This window comes from Chamaea fasciata, unplaced genomic scaffold (genome assembly GCF_029207755.1).
Source record: "Chamaea fasciata isolate MVZ Bird 193981 ecotype frontalis unplaced genomic scaffold, bChaFas1.0.hap1 SCAF_20, whole genome shotgun sequence".
Taxonomy (NCBI): Eukaryota; Metazoa; Chordata; class Aves; order Passeriformes; family Sylviidae; genus Chamaea; species Chamaea fasciata.
In genome coordinates, this window is record NW_027094105.1 from 990,080 (window position 1) to 1,005,439 (window position 15,360).

At 49.3% G+C, this 15,360-nt stretch overlaps 1 protein-coding gene across 1 annotated transcript in view; it reads right to left on the bottom strand.

Annotated features, from left to right (window-relative positions):
• The window catches only part of ZNF618 (zinc finger protein 618), a 148,523-nt gene that overhangs the window by 19,082 nt on the left and 114,081 nt on the right, over positions 1-15,360 (bottom strand). The window contains exons 11-13 of the mRNA XM_066201539.1: positions 10,800-10,988; positions 8,059-8,142; positions 6,878-6,934 (exon numbers count right to left, since the gene is read on the bottom strand). Of these exons, the coding sequence (XP_066057636.1) occupies positions 6,878-6,934; positions 8,059-8,142; positions 10,800-10,988 (330 nt within the window). The remainder of the gene's footprint in view (positions 1-6,877; positions 6,935-8,058; positions 8,143-10,799; positions 10,989-15,360) is intronic.

Consider the following 15,360-nt stretch of genomic DNA (forward strand, 5'->3'; position numbering starts at 1 on the left):
GAAAGCATCAAGGCCACAGGGCAGAATCTCCAGCAGAGACCACCTGCCCATCTCTCCCAGACCTGCTCTCTCTCCCCTCCTGCTTGCTCCCTGTTTCCAGTCCGTGCTCCTAGGCCACAGGGAACTGGTGCTGTGCAGGTGTTTACTGAGCTGAGCCCTGATGACAAGTTTTTCTGTGTGTAAATGTAACTTAAATATGGGTTAATTTTCAAATCTTGGTCTCAGAACACGCTCACAAAAAACTCCCTGAAGACTGAATATGAAGTGATTTGGCAACCCCAGACTGCATGGAAACACCCTGGATGATTTCTGTTGCATTTAAATCTGACACCAGAGCCACAGAGGTGAGGGCATTTTATTCTTTGACACCTGGACTCATAATAAAAAAAACATTTATTGGTGAAAATTGCTCAGAGGGCAGGGCAGCAGGGCTGCAGGTCCCTGCCTTTTGCACCACAGACATCCATCACACTTACTTTGTAAAAGCGGGAAAGGATTTGAAATCAAGGGACTTGCAGTTTCTGCAAAAAAGAAAGAGATTTAAATATTGAGATTGGCAGAGACCTCGCTGCATTCTACACAGCTCTGCCTATCTGCTCCTTGCTCCTTTATCCCTACTCCACACTTCCAGAGCTATCCAGGGCAGGGCAGGATGGGAGCTCCATTTACCACAAAATCCAACGTGCCCAACATGTTCATTTTCTCTCCCTTGCTCAATTTCTCATGGCCAGGATTCTGCATCTTTCCTGTCCAATTTAAAACGTCCAGAGATTTTAATACACACCCAATGCTACAGCAATGGAAACAAGGGAGGAGGCCAGCAAAGAAAAGCCACAGGGCAAGGAACCCTTTACAAAGGCTTTCTTCGGTGTTCCAGATGCAAATTCCCAGTTTCACCATGCAGCCTCTTTAAACTGAAGCTGGGAGGAAACCAGGATGTTTCCCCCTCTCTGGATGCCAAAGGAGAGAGTTCCTAAGCAGCGCAGTTACTTCAGGCTGCGGATGCACATTTCCCATGCAGCACACCTTGCAGGCTGCCTTTCTGTAAGGTGTGACTGAAAACGGGGTGCTGGCTGCCCCTGGAGCAACCAGGAGTTGTCTGCATCCAAGCCCCCAGTGCCATGGAGCAGAAGCAGTGATCCCAGCACTCCAGACCACGTGTGGTTTCCTACAGTTCCCAGGTGAGGTCCTTTAGGGCCAGACCCCTGCAGAGGGACAGAAATCATTAATTATTAATGTTAAATATTCAGTCATGGACTCAGAGCATCTCCAGAAGGGTCCCAGGTCAAAGGCTGTGAGCTGGCACATCCATGACTGAGGCTCTCAGGGCCCTGACAGACTTGGCCTGGGTTCCTTGGAAGGAAAACTACCCTCATGAACTGCATGGGTCACACACATTGAGCTTCCTGCTGAACATCCCAACGTGCTGACGACCTGAGCTGCTGAAGAGGGCTCCAGATGGCAGGGCCAGCCCATAAGGAATGGAGATGAAAGCATGGATGATGCTTGGCAAAGACATGATTGGACAGTGCTGTGGAAAGGGGATGCATGGGAGACACCAGCTGATACAGAATGCTGCTGATCACTTCAGACACTGCTGATCAGCCAGCAGTGCTCCAGGTGCTCCTGCAGCTGCTGAGCTCCGTACCTGGGGCAAGATCTTCACTGAAACAAGCCCCTAACCTGAGCCCTGCTGAGCAGCTGAACGGCGCAGGCTCCTCCAGGCACCCCTCTCTCTGTGTGCTTGGACCCTGCTCTGGGGAGTGCTGTGCTCATTCAGGGAACACACGGATGCCCATGGCACCTTCCATGGCTCCAAGCATTCCAGGGCTCTTGCAGCAGCCCAGCTGCACATGAGCTTTTGAGGGGCAAACCCCAACTTCACTGTCCCCTGAGAAGAGCATCTGATCTGGAGCAGGCACAGAGCCCAGCAGTGGCACAGAGCACCTGAAACAGCCCAAGGAATTCTCAGCACCACCTCTGGCTGCTCTCCAGCCAGAAGTGCTGACACAGCGTCCTCGTTATGCTTGGCATCCTACTCACATGGAAACCACTGTCAATATGAAACAGCAGTTCAGGTACTCAATACAACACTGTTTTATGTGAAGGAAGACTCAGGATTTTTCTGGTCTTCATTTTTATAATTGTACAAGTTTTTATCCGTGCATTGTCTGGTCCTTGTTACAGCACAGTCACTTCCACTAAAGTCACCTATCCAGGCAACAATCACAGAAATGCCAGAGTTTGATTAATGATAAATCACCTTGCACTGGGGCTGTGTAATCTTTCCCTCCACAGATTCTCCAGGCAAAATGAGAGTTCAGGCTTTTCTGCCCCTACTTTGCTCTCTCAAGGACTCTTCTGACCACGCCCTGCCCAGCCCCAGCCCAGTATCTGTGCTTGCAGACTGCAGTCCTCAGCCCTGTCCCTGGCTGCATGTCCCAGTGCTGCTGAGAGCTCCTTGCCTCAATGCTTTCATATGGATTGCCTCAATTCTTCCCCCATGTCCCAAGGCTCTGGAGCAATTGGCAGGATATCACCCACAGAGACTTGCTGCTGAGTGGTTATTTTAACCCAGATATATTTCTTCCTGTCTGCAAGTTGCCTGTTGAACATGAGAAGTCTGGAATAGCTTAAATGAATGTGGCACCAGAAATAAACAGTTCATTCCTAGAAACCTCAATTCCACACAAATGCCCAGTGGACACAGTGACTTATTTATGCAACCAAGCAAAGTGACACCTTCTTAACTGAACCTCTCCCTTTGTGACTCTCATTCTCCTGGTGGGAACTGCTCTCAGCTGCTGACCCTCCTTCTGGCACAGCACTTCAGGCTGCTTTGAAAATGCAGCTCTGTCAGTTTGTGCAATTGTGTTGCCCCAGCATCAGCACTCCCTGTGCTGTGCACAGAGCAGGAACTCACAGAACAACTCCCCCTTCCCCTTTTCCTCACTCCTTGAATTTGGCCATTGGCTCTCCCAACTCCATGGAGACCTGTAGCAGTCACAAACCAACCACAGATGAGAACATCACCAGATGACTGTTAATGGAAGTTATATTTGTGCTGACAGAGCCTGAGAGGCAGCTGGGTGCACCTCAGGAAGCAGAGGCACAGGGGCTGGCTGTGCTAATGTCACACTGCAAAGAGTAATCAAGAATTATTATGCCCCAAACACTAAAGCTGCACTCACCCACCAAAAATGCTATCTTGAAAGTGCTGTCTTTCCAGCAGAAATCCTCCCAGATGGGCTGTGTGATGGCTGGACTACAGTGGATGAGCAGAAGGGGATGGACAGCCACATCAGGGAAGAAAGCTTGTGATTACTGAAAATTCATGTTTAAAATCGAGTCCTGTGTCCTTTAAATATTGACAATGGGAGATCCTCAGGCTTTTCCAAGATTTTCTACTCGAAATCAAATGTAGGAAATCAAATATTTTTGGTCTCAATCTCAGCTTGGCACAAACTGATTCAAAAGAAGAAGACATTTCCATTGACCCTCTCCCCAATCTGGAATAAACAGTGTTGGAAAGCAAAGCTTCCCTGTGTAAATAGGAATAAAAAGCATTGACATTTTAATAACTCTAAATGCTAAAATTTGTTGCGCTGGAAGTTCTGACAGAAAGAGTTCCCTAAAGCAGCAGATGGAATTGAGACATATTTATACAGCTTAAATCAACCTCGAAAGTTCAAAATATTTCCCAATTCCCTACATAATGATAACTGTTCTCTTTCACACCTGTAACATTGAGAAACTCAGACTTCAACAAACACTGCCAATTTCAATTAGATTTCCCCTTTGATGGCTGTATTCGAAGGTGTTGAAACTAAAGAGCCTTTTTTCTCCTTTTTTGCTTTTATTTTACTTCTTGGATTCTAACAATTTCCTTAATCCCTCTCAGTGTTCATTTCACACAGGAGTCATCCAGAGTGCCCAAAACAATGGCTCAAGTTGCATGAGGCTGTAAACACCTGAGTCAGAGATGGCTCTTGTCCCTGAGGAAGGTCATTGTCCCTGTCTGGAGTCAGAGGAAGGGAGACCCCGGGGAGATCCCAAAGCCTGGGAGCCCTGTGGTGACAGAGGGCACCAGAGCAGGGCCCATCCCCAGCCAAAGGCTCCTCTCCAACCACACATGGATGAAAAGAAAGGCAGCGACCATTACTATGGCACACAACACCCAGCTCAGCCCCTTTCTGGGGATTTCCCCACCCATGCTCAGGCTGATCATCACTGCCTTTTACATTGCACAAGCTGGCCTTGAAATATTGTTTGGCCTCTTGAGAATTTAGACCAGAAAACCCCAGCATGTGTCAAGAGTCAGCAGAATGACCCCTGCCAGGGAGGGTTCCCTTGAAAGCAGCTTTATGGCACTCTAAGGAATAACAGCTTCGCTGTTCACCCCAGTAAGCCAATTCCATGCTTCAGGATCAGGTCATGGCATTGCTTTCTGGACCTCCCTTAGTTCAGCAGGGGATGAACAGAAGCTCCGTGTGACCTGAGACCTCTGCTGCCTGTGCTCCCGAGGCAGCAGAAGGGAGCAATTGGAACACTTTAGCAGGATGCTATTTTTAAAGCACTCTGGAACTTGCAGGTTTCATCAAAAAGCAAGTTCAAGTGGCTGAGGAGGCCCTTTTCCATGAGTACGAAGGATGCTCTCCAATCATAATGTGGATGACAGCTTGAGACCTTCACCCACCCCCTGTCTCCATCCCACCCTGCTGGGAGACAAAGCTGGGACTCAAATCAGACCCAAAGCAGTGTTTGCCATGCAGCACAGAGCTGCTGTTTTATGGGCAGCCAGATGCCAGGTCACACAGATAAGGATGCCAGGTACCTGCATTCACTGTGACAAGGACTGGGGTTGTGTGCATAGGGAAGAGACATCTGAAATCCAACATTTTCCATTCTAGTTCCATTCTTATTCCCACTCAGGACTCCCTACAGCATTGCACCCCAGTGTATTTTAGGTGATTTTAGTTGCTGACCTCCCTGCTCTGCTTGTCCTGCCCCTCACTCCAGACACCAAGGGGCCTGTGCCACTGCCGTTAGGACGGTGACACAGGGAAAAAGCAGAATGTCCCCAGCTGGGTGGCCTAAAAAACTCCTGCTGCTCTCTTGGGTATTTCTGTAACCCAGCCTGTGACACAAAACTCACACCCACAGAGAGCAAGAGCCATCAGGCATTTAACAGGGCCAAGCCACACAGCTCTTGGCTGCTCAGCTGGGACCTACATTTACCTCCCAAACCTGGTGACTGTTCCTTACAGCAGCAGTTTGGTGACAAGCAAACAGCAGATGGGAGTGGGAGGACAGAAGTCTCCGTCCTTCTGTCATTCCCCACCACATTACCACCACCTGCTTCCCTGCCTGGGAGAAATCTGCTGGCTGGAGCACAAGAGAGGACAAGTCAATGGTGCCAGAATCACCCAAGAGTTCCCATCCCACATGTGACACTAAGCCACATGGTGTTTGTCCCACCCCCGGAGACACAGCCATGGAAAGAAGGAAAACAGGGAGGCAGGACATGTCAGCTCTTCCAAAAGGCAGCTACAGAGAGCTCTGCCTGGACACCTGAGCACACAGAGCTCTCCAGGGCCTCTCTGACCAGCAGTGATGCTCACAGTGACTGGTGATCTCACCCAGGCTGCTGTCAATGAGGCCATTGGGACTCCTGAGAACTGGAAGGAATTAAAGGAGAAATGGCTTGGTGCAAAGGCTGGAAAAGAGCACTGAATGGGACATGTAGGAAGCAGCACAAAAATGGAGCCAAAGGGGGAAAACAGGGCTGGGGAAGAAAAGAGGATGCAGGATAGATAAAGGATGGGAAAAGGGAAGAAGTTTATACATCCCCATGCACCAGCCTGGCTTTGAGGAGCATGTCAGCTGCTTAATGCAGAAAGGAACTGCTTCTAACCAGAGCCCAACTCCCCTCAAACCAGCTCTGGGCAGTTCACTTGAGTTCCTCAGGTTTCCTGGCTTAATCAAAGGTTTAGGTGAGTACCTTGCAACTCCTCTGCAGCCTGCCAGGCCCCCGACTGAGCCACTAAAATAAACTGACACTACATGTGGTACAGACAGAAACATTCCTTACAGGGAAACAAGATGAGCAAATCACATGAAACTTGCTACTCAGCTTGTAAGAATTTCTGACTTTGTTTTCGTTTTTGCTGTGAACTTTCACTCATGTGATTTAAATGTTGCAGTCCAGAAAGAAACAGATGGAGGAGGATGAGTGTGATGTGAGCTGGTACAAGGAGATGGCAGGGAGAGTCTGGGAGATGTGTCACAGCAACAGTGGGTCAGTATTTAATAGTTCAGAAAGAACTGAAGTCTTGGACTGTTCAGTACAGCCACTCTTTGCGTGTGTTTCTTGTCAGTGCATCCTGGACAGGTTCATACTACAGGTTCATCTCCCCTCCTGCAAAACTTGACAAGAGCAGCCAGCAGGTTTACAATGCAGCTTTCTTGGCTTCAGGAATGAGCTGTCTGATAGGAAGGAAGATATTTCTGCCCTTCCTTTATTGGCTGTACAGGGTTTGACAGAAGTAAAATAGGTACAATCTCAGGCTGCTGCTTTCCAAGGGCCCCAGAGGAGTCAGGGCCCCAAGTGGTATATTAGCATTTACAGACCAGCACTTAAAGGCTTCGAAACTTTTCAAAACACTGACAGTACCCATAGAAGACAAGAGCTGCTGACAGGCCAGGGCCACGTCCAGGGCTACCGCCAGGCTGGGAACTCTGGTAGTCAGTGACTACACTGCTTTGAGTCATGTCTGACAGCCAGGCTGGGCTCACTGACCAGGGCCCGGGCAGCCCCAAGGACTCCTGACTGTCCAGCAGGAACAGGACTAAGGGCCTGAAACAGAGACAAGCTCACCTGAAGGGTTCTGCTTACACCTCTTTTCTTTAGGTTTTTCCGTCCCCGAATGACCAGCTGCAATTGTGGCGAATGATGGATTAGTACAGGATTGTTCCCCAAAAAACAACACACAATATTTTAGCAACAAACAACTTTTTTTCCCCATTCCCCATCACCCACTCTGCTACCACACGTGGGTTTTCCAACACCACATCACTGCTTTTCGACATGGTTCCAGAAAGCTTCTGGTTCCTTCAACATGGTTCCTTACTTGCTTCTGAGGCAGATATAACCCCCAACAGACACTGTGTAACCTGCCCCAGGGAGATATCCCACCCCTAACCTGCCCATTCCAGCCAGAGGCATTGCCAACACCACATATTCTGCTTCTCTTCAGTGGGGAATGGAGAGAGGCCAGGCTTTTCTGCTGGCATGTTATTTATCTCTGCAGCAAGATGCCAAAATTACGTTTCGTCTGGTCTGTCACTTTTGCTCCAATTAGGGAGCATGAAGAATGGTAGAGGCCCACTGGAAGGCTGGGCAATACACAGGCAGGATAAAAACCTTGCACAAAAAAACTCTACAGGTGGTGGACCTGAACAAAATTGTCTAGGCCACTGGTTATGTTCAGTTACTACCGCCTGGACTTAACGCTGCAAGGAAACTGCGAAAGTGGAGGGGATTTTCATTCCTTCTAGCACATATATTTTGGTCTCATACACACATCTGATTCACTGTGACCTCCATGCAGTGACTGCACAAACAGCTGGACATTGGTTACAGTGACATTTAAATAAACAGTCACACTCAGCATCACTGTAACCTGCAAACTGCTGTTCTATCCACAGTCCTCAAACTTTGCTGCCTGCAAATGTCTTTGCTCCACCAGGACTGCACTGATACACAGACACAGCACAAGTACTGCCTGATCTCCATCCATCCTTTCTCCACATCTTGGCTTCCCTCTGAAAAGTCTATGCTCAACTACCTGGTCCTTGGCAGCAGGATTTCCACATCCCCTGTTTGACAGGGCTGGAGTGCCAGGAACCTGGGGAGGAGGGAGAATAAGGGACTACCCCAGGAGGGCTGGCTGCCTGTGAGCTTAAACAAGGTACTCCATGATACATCAACATTCACTGAGCACAGTTGGATTCCTGGAGAGGAACATGGAAGCGGCAGGAAGAGGTGACCACACTTACCACTGGAGTTCTGGGAATTGCTGTTTGTTTCTTCAAAGTTGTTTTGCACTTTGCCTTCCACTCTTCTGCTGAAAGCACTTTCTGCTGGGTGGAGAACAAAGCAGGAATGGTGACTGGTCAACAGTGGATGCAGAACCAGGCAGACAGGAGGCAAGACTTGCTCCTGTGCCACATAATCACAGACCCTGAATACAGCAGAAAGGTCAAATACCTCATTTTGGAGGCAAATGGGCCAGATTCAGTGAAGGGGTAACAGGTGGGTATTTTTCTTGAATGCCTTCTGGCTGAGGTGGCCTGGATTGGCTCTTAGGGAGCCCATGAACACCAGTCCTGACTGAACCAGAAAGGTCATGGCTTCCTCCCCTGCAAAAAAACCCAACCCTTATCTTACTCTTCCTTAAGGTAACAAGCAGCCCTTAAAGCCTGTGAGCACAGGTGACCAGTCTGAGACTGAACTCAGGGCCTCAGCACCACACCAAAGCGTCACCTACAGAAGCACTGTGCCAGCTTTCGTTGTGCTTCCCAGTTACCTGCATTCCTTTCATACATACCCTCCTGGAAATGTTGAAGCAGAGGCCTGAAGGGTTGTCTCAGGGCCTGCCCACTGTGTCTGGAAAAGCTGTGGAAGATCCTCTGGCTCTGTGCTTCCCAACAGTGCCCTTGTTCCCAGAGCCCCCGGGGCCAGGCAGGCCAGCCCTGCTCCTGGCAGGGCACTGCTCTGCACACTCCAGCCACAGCAAGGGCAGTTCCCAGTGACTGTACTGGGAGGGCTCCTCCTGTGGACTCAGGTGCTTCTTGCCCCTGGCAGTGGCCACAGAGCCCTGAAGCTTCACTGCACAGCATAGCTCAGGGCCTCCCACCCTGCTCAAGCTGGTGTCCCTCAGCACCTGAGGCCCTGTCTCACTACACTGGGTTTGCAATATCCAGGCAAATGGATTTACTGTAGTGGCTCAAAGGATAAACCAGAGATCCAGAAAAAATGAACTGGCCAAAGCAATGTGCGTGGCCTGTGCTGGACAGGCCCTTGCCCTGCACTCTCATTCTGGAGCCCAGTGTCACCAGAGGGGTTCATGTGGACACAGCCTGGCCTGGCTCTGCTGGGCTCAGCCTGCAGTCTGGGCAGGGCTGAGGACACAAGTCTTTCATTCAGGAGTGATGGGGACTGCTGAAAACTGGTGCCAGACCGTGATTTTATTCCTGCAGACCACTGGAGTGGTCACAACTGCTGTCAGGACTTGGCAGAGGCCCCAGGTCCCTGCAGGCTCCCAGGGCTGCAATGTGGGTCACACACGTGGGCTTTGGGACTATCAGAGACCTGAACTGCAAGAAGAGACCAGCCCGTGGATTTTGGCCCAGTCAGTCCTCAGTGGACCCTTCCAAGTCCTGAGCAGGCTTCTCAAACTCTCAATCAACTACACTCCTGACTCCTAAAATTCAGGATGATGAGCTAACTCGGTAACCAAATCAACTGAAACAGAAACACATCAAACAGGGCTGAAAAGGAACTGGAGACATTATCTATCTATGCCACTTGACTGATAAATAATAGAAACAAGAGGCATTATATAACAGAAAATCAGATGGTGACAAAACAGTTTGGGTCAACCCAACCCTTCCAAGAGACCAAGGTTCAAGTCCTGGCTTATGTCACAAGAGGAAGTGAGATGGAGGTCTCCAAAGACCTTTGTAAAAAATTTGTATGGTGGTTTTGCCTTCATCCCTTAGCTTCCCACAAAACCTTCCCCAGGTCTGGCAGTAAGAAAAATCTGGTTTAATGCACCTGCTTGGTCTTACTGTGCCCTTCCCACACTGAGAGGGTAGCTCACTCTGTTCTCTCTCCTTGTATTTGGAACCTTTCGAATGCCAAGTAAAATGACTGGTATGGACCAAGTTCTTGGCAGCTGTGGGTAAGTGTTATCCAACAACACCCATCCTTGTTCAGCATCCAGTACAGCCACCTCTCATATTCAGCATCTGTCCATGCCAGACATTCTAGGGGTGTTTGAACACCATCTGATTGACCAGCCCTTCTTTTGCACCCAGAAGGAATCTCTGTCCATCAACCCCACAGACTAAAGAGAGTGCTTCCCAGTGGACTGGACATGGCACACTGTTTCACATCCTATTTATTAACTTTATTAACTGTTATTTTGCAGTAGGCTTTTTTTGTGTGTGTGTTTTTAATTTTTTTTTTTTATTTTTACTTTTTTTTTTTTTTGGTTTGCTCTTGTTTGGAAGGAGGAAACTGAGACAACGACGGGATCAATCTTAACCTCAGTAACGGTTCTGTAATACTGATTTTTCTGTTTATCTCTTGGAGGTTCCTGTGGGGAATGGAGCACAGTAAAAACACCTGTACTCCATTTGGCTTCCAAAGGCACAGGCCTAGCCCTTAAAACATCACCTCGAGGGAAACGAACACTAAATGCCAAACAGTGCTGAAAACCAAGCAAAAATCCCCATTCCTGACAAGCCATTACACCAATCCTTGTCAGGAAACTCTTCTCAGTTTGTGACACCGGGATTTGAAACAGGGTCTTCTGTACCTTGTGGTTACCATGATGTTTAACAAAAACAACTTGTCACGAAGAAGAGATTATAAAGGATCTAATCCCCTCAGCTGCTTCTGGGAGCAGCTCTTCTGGGACAGTCATGGATGCAGCAGACTGAGGCCAGAAGGGCCAAAATCCAGGGCAGGACTGGACACTAAGCAGTTGAGAAAGCTGAAAAGCAATTGGTACCTGTGATGGCCTTGCTTCCTGTGGATCCGGAATTTGGCGTGCGGAACATGTGGGATTGGGATGCGGGCGGGACCCCGGAGGTGCTGCGGTGCAGGAGGGTGGAACAGCGGTTTATGGACGCCGGAGATTTTTTGCTGGACTGGCTCGTCTGTGTCTTCACTGCCACGAAGAGTGGAGATCGAGAGAACTCTGGATATGAACACTCAGAACTAGTGTCTGCACAGCCAGGGAGCTCCCAGAGTGGGGCCTGCTGGAGCTGCTGATCCACCGAGCCCCCGGAACAGAGCTGGGCTCCCCCCTCACCCGAGGGGACACTGGTGAAACTCATTAGTTCCCTTCCATACCTCTCACTGCCACGTGACCAACCCATTCCTCCTCCAGCAGGAATCACCCCATCCATCCAGGAGCACTGTGTGATTTCCATGGCCTGGCTGGGGGCACCTTCAGCTCTCGCCTCCATGTCTATGGACTGAATTTTGGGAGCAGGTTTCTAAACTACTCAGAGCTCTGAGTAGGGAGAAGTTTACATCTTTGTTTCTGGACCCTTGAATAAATCCTAGTGATCTCCAGCTACATTCATTGTCTCTTTGACCAAATACAAAGGAAAGGGCACTGTTGGGAGTGGAATGGAATTAGGAGGCAGAGTGAGTAAAGGCTTTTGGTCCCGACTCCAGACTGATGACATGTGGAGAAATTCTGAGTGTTACTGGGATATGCACTTAGAATGCATCTATATTTTGGTCTCTGCAGCACACAGTGAGGATCACCAGGAATTTTCAATGCCAAAAGTCATCTGAAACACCTTCAGGACAGCCCTTCATCTGGGCCACATGGATTAAATACCATTACAAAAATGGAGAAACTGTCTAAGAACTCCCTTCATTCCTAAGAGGCCTCTTCTATGGAAATTTGGATATGGGTCCTGAAGCCCCAGTCCCACTCCAACCACCTGTCATGAAAAATCACCAACAAAGGAGGTTCAACTAACCCACAGCCCCAGCTCCCGACCAGTGATTTCTACAGCGATACTGTGGGATGCCTAAAGGTAGAGGGACAAGAGCAGCACCTGCACATCCTACACAGTGTGAGTGAGAAATGCTCATCCACACTGAGCAGCTCTCAGGGGAACGCCACGGCAGCACCACAGCCTGACTCTGAAACGGGAGAAGTCCCCCAGGCTGGGACAGGATGCTCATTTCCAGAATCCCAGGAGACTTTACAGACCTTGACTGCAACTGGCTCTCACCTTCATCAGCAGCACTGGGGACTGGGAGTGTGTACATTCACAGGGGGTTGCAGTTCCAGGGGTTTTGATTCACTGGCTCTGACACACAGCCCCAAGCTGACATTTCCTCACATCAGTGTAGTTCTGCAGGAGATTATGCACTGGTTTTCTCACAGTTTAGCCAGGATACTTCTCTGCTTGGTCTCCAGCCAAATAAATAGGCAGGAGGCTTGTTTTGCTCTCTGTACTTCCTTTCAATCTCCATGGATAATCCTCCTTCAGCTGCTGCCAAACTGCCAGCAAAAATGTAGTCAGATATGAAAATTTCCAGCCTGCGGATCATCTGCTTCCCATGAGGGCCATTCCTACCAACGGCTGTTTTATTCCCCATCAATGCCATGAGAAACAGCCATCAGCAACCCTTCAGTGCCAGAGAGATAACATCACTGCACATCCTCTGCAGCCCAGATACTGCTCTGGGACCTGAGGACCAAAGTCTCAATGCTGTCATGACCTCCAAAATTTATTCTTCTTCCTCCCAAATGAAACAAACAGTATGTCTTCAAACTGAGACCCCACAGAGAAGGCTGCTCCATCTGGCATAGGCAGAGAGAGAGTTTTGAGCAGCAATGCAAGACAGACAAAGGAATATCAGTTCTAGCAGTCTGGAGGAAGCTAACAGCTCTTTGGGAAAAAAATGTCCAGCCTGTAGTTCATCAGATGCCAAATGCCCTCTGAAGGCTGAGCAACACAGGTAGAGAGCATCACACAGCTCCTCTGCTCTACTCTGGAAAAGTCACCTTCACTGTGGAACTCACGGCCTCAGGCTGATGAAAAGGCCAAGACGTTTCTAAAAATGAAAATCCTGAGCTGCTGAATGGCCACAAAAACCTCCTGCCTCAAAATCTGCAGCAAGACTGGAGACAGCACTGTGGCCAGCTGACCTCATAACTGCTGCTGTGGAGCTTTTCAAGCTCTCTCAGAAGGCAGCGGAAGCTGCAGTGATGTGGAGGGTGATTCTCAGTGCATGGTCTGCAGTCATTTAACTCAGGGCCTTGTGCTGCAGCCCTGCACGATGGCCCAGGCTGTGCTGAAGGACACACTTGATGCAGGAGATGCTGGGAACAGCAGGAAAAGCTCAGTCACTGCTGTGCTTGGTCAGCACAGCTCCAAAGGAGCTCCCAGAGTGACGCTGTGGCTGAAAAGGCTGCGGTGCTCCTTGAGGGGCAATCAGAAATTTCCAAGGGGATCAGGAAGGCAGTGCCAGCTCTCAGATCCTTCCTGACCCAATGCTGGTGCCTGCCCTGCCTGAGGGTGGAGAACAGACTGGAGAACACTCAGAGGAGACAAGAGGATAACCAAGGGCCAAGAACAGCAGAGCTTACAATGGAAACACCAGTCACTCCTGTGATTTAACCACAGGTGTAGGGAGCAGGCTAGGCCAGGTCTAGAAAGCACAGAAACTCAGTAACTTAGCCCTCCTTCACTGAGCAGACAAGGTTATAAATAGGACCCAGTGCTCAAAGCTACAGCTGGCTAATTTTAGTCTTAATTTAGTAGAGGCAATAATTCATCAAAATAATTACCTTATGAGATTGCTGCATTTTCTGTCACTCAAAAGCAAGATTAGATGTCTCTCTAAAGCATATCTGTGTGCAATTCAATCAAGGCAATCCTACAGAATGTGTTTCTCCAGGCAGTCCAGAGATCACAGCGGTCCCTCCTGGTTTTCCTGGTTTTGGGAAGATTTTAAAGTCCTGTGACTGGCAAGCTGGGGCAGCAAGGAGAAAATCTGGCACACAAATCCACATGCTACCACGATGCAACAACACCACGACAGGGACCAGATTGTCTCAGCAACATCACTTTTTCCAGGTAAAAATTCTGGTTAATAATTTGCGTATGGTATTTATTTGGAAAGACCTTGCCAGGATGGGTAGGGAACCATTTTGGTAGTTCAGATGGAACTGTACCATCACCTATGGAGAAAAAACTGTCTTCATCGAATGTGTTGGAAAATGATTCCTTGACAATGGCCTGAAATTGCATAATCTGAGCAGACACCTTGGCTACGGCAAACAGGTCTTTCCACAGGAAAAACCCTGTGCTCAAACCTATCAAATTTCTAAAGTGTGTCTTTATACACACAAACAGGTGGAGCCTGTTTCTAAAACACTGTGGGATCAGACTGGAAAAAGCACCTGAACTCATAGATTTCCCTCATTTAACTGGAGGAAGCAAAGATACACCATCCAGCTGGAATCTGGAGCTGTTTTTTTCCTGGTTAGGCAGGGTCTGTGTGGAAACCAGCTGTACTACCAAAATGGCAGCTGCCTTACTGAAACACTGCATTTAAGCACTTTGGAAGAACAAATTGTATACAGTGTGCATCCAATATGGAAAGGAATTGAGCAGCAAGCCTTGATGAACTTCCTTGAGCATTTCAGGTGTTAGGGTGGGTGTAGGTCTATCTGTCCCCTGGAGAGCCAAGAATGATTACAGGGATGGCAGGGCCCATTCCACAGAGCCAGGGCCTATCCCACAGACCCTGAGAGAAGAGAGCAAGGCCCACAGGTGACAGCCAGCTTCAATCGCCAGTCCAGGTCATCAGGAAGGTCATGGCAACAAGACAGGTGTGTGGCCACGTTGGCAAGTCAATCCACAGGTCGGCAGCAGGATCAGTTCTGGTGAGGTTAACCAGGACCAGTAATCCTCAGCGAGGTCCAGGGTGCCCAGACAGGGTTGACATCAAGGTGGGAATGCAGCTGTGAGTTGGGGTACAAACCCACGGGACCCACAGCCAGGCATGGGCACATCCACAACTGAGCTGAGACCAACATCCTACAGAGCAGCTCAGGCAGGGTGTGTGGCTGAGAGCTGGGCTAGAGCACGAGGGTGGCTGTGGGCACAGCCCCATGTGGGACTGCTCAAGGCCTTTCAGAGCTCTGAGTACTCTCAGGGCCCTGACATCACTTTACATTTCCATCCTGGAAGCAGAGCCATGGAGAGCTGTGCTGGTTTTACTGCTCTTTCCCCATGCTTCCGTGACCCAGGAGTCTGAGGGGTATCTGCACGTACCAGGCAGAGGTGAATGCACACTCCTGAGCCTGACTCACCAAGCTCAATCCCACTCCTGGTGTGTTTACAGCCAGTTCACATCCCAGGTACCCCAGTTTTCTCTGCACTGCAAACTCATTACAGAGTCACAGAATCCCAGATTGCTTTGGGTTGGAAGGGACCTTAAAGATCCTCTTGTCAATCCCCCTGCTGTGGGCAGGGATGCCTTCCACTATCCCAGGCTGCTCCAAGTGCCATCCAGCCTGGCCTTGGACACTG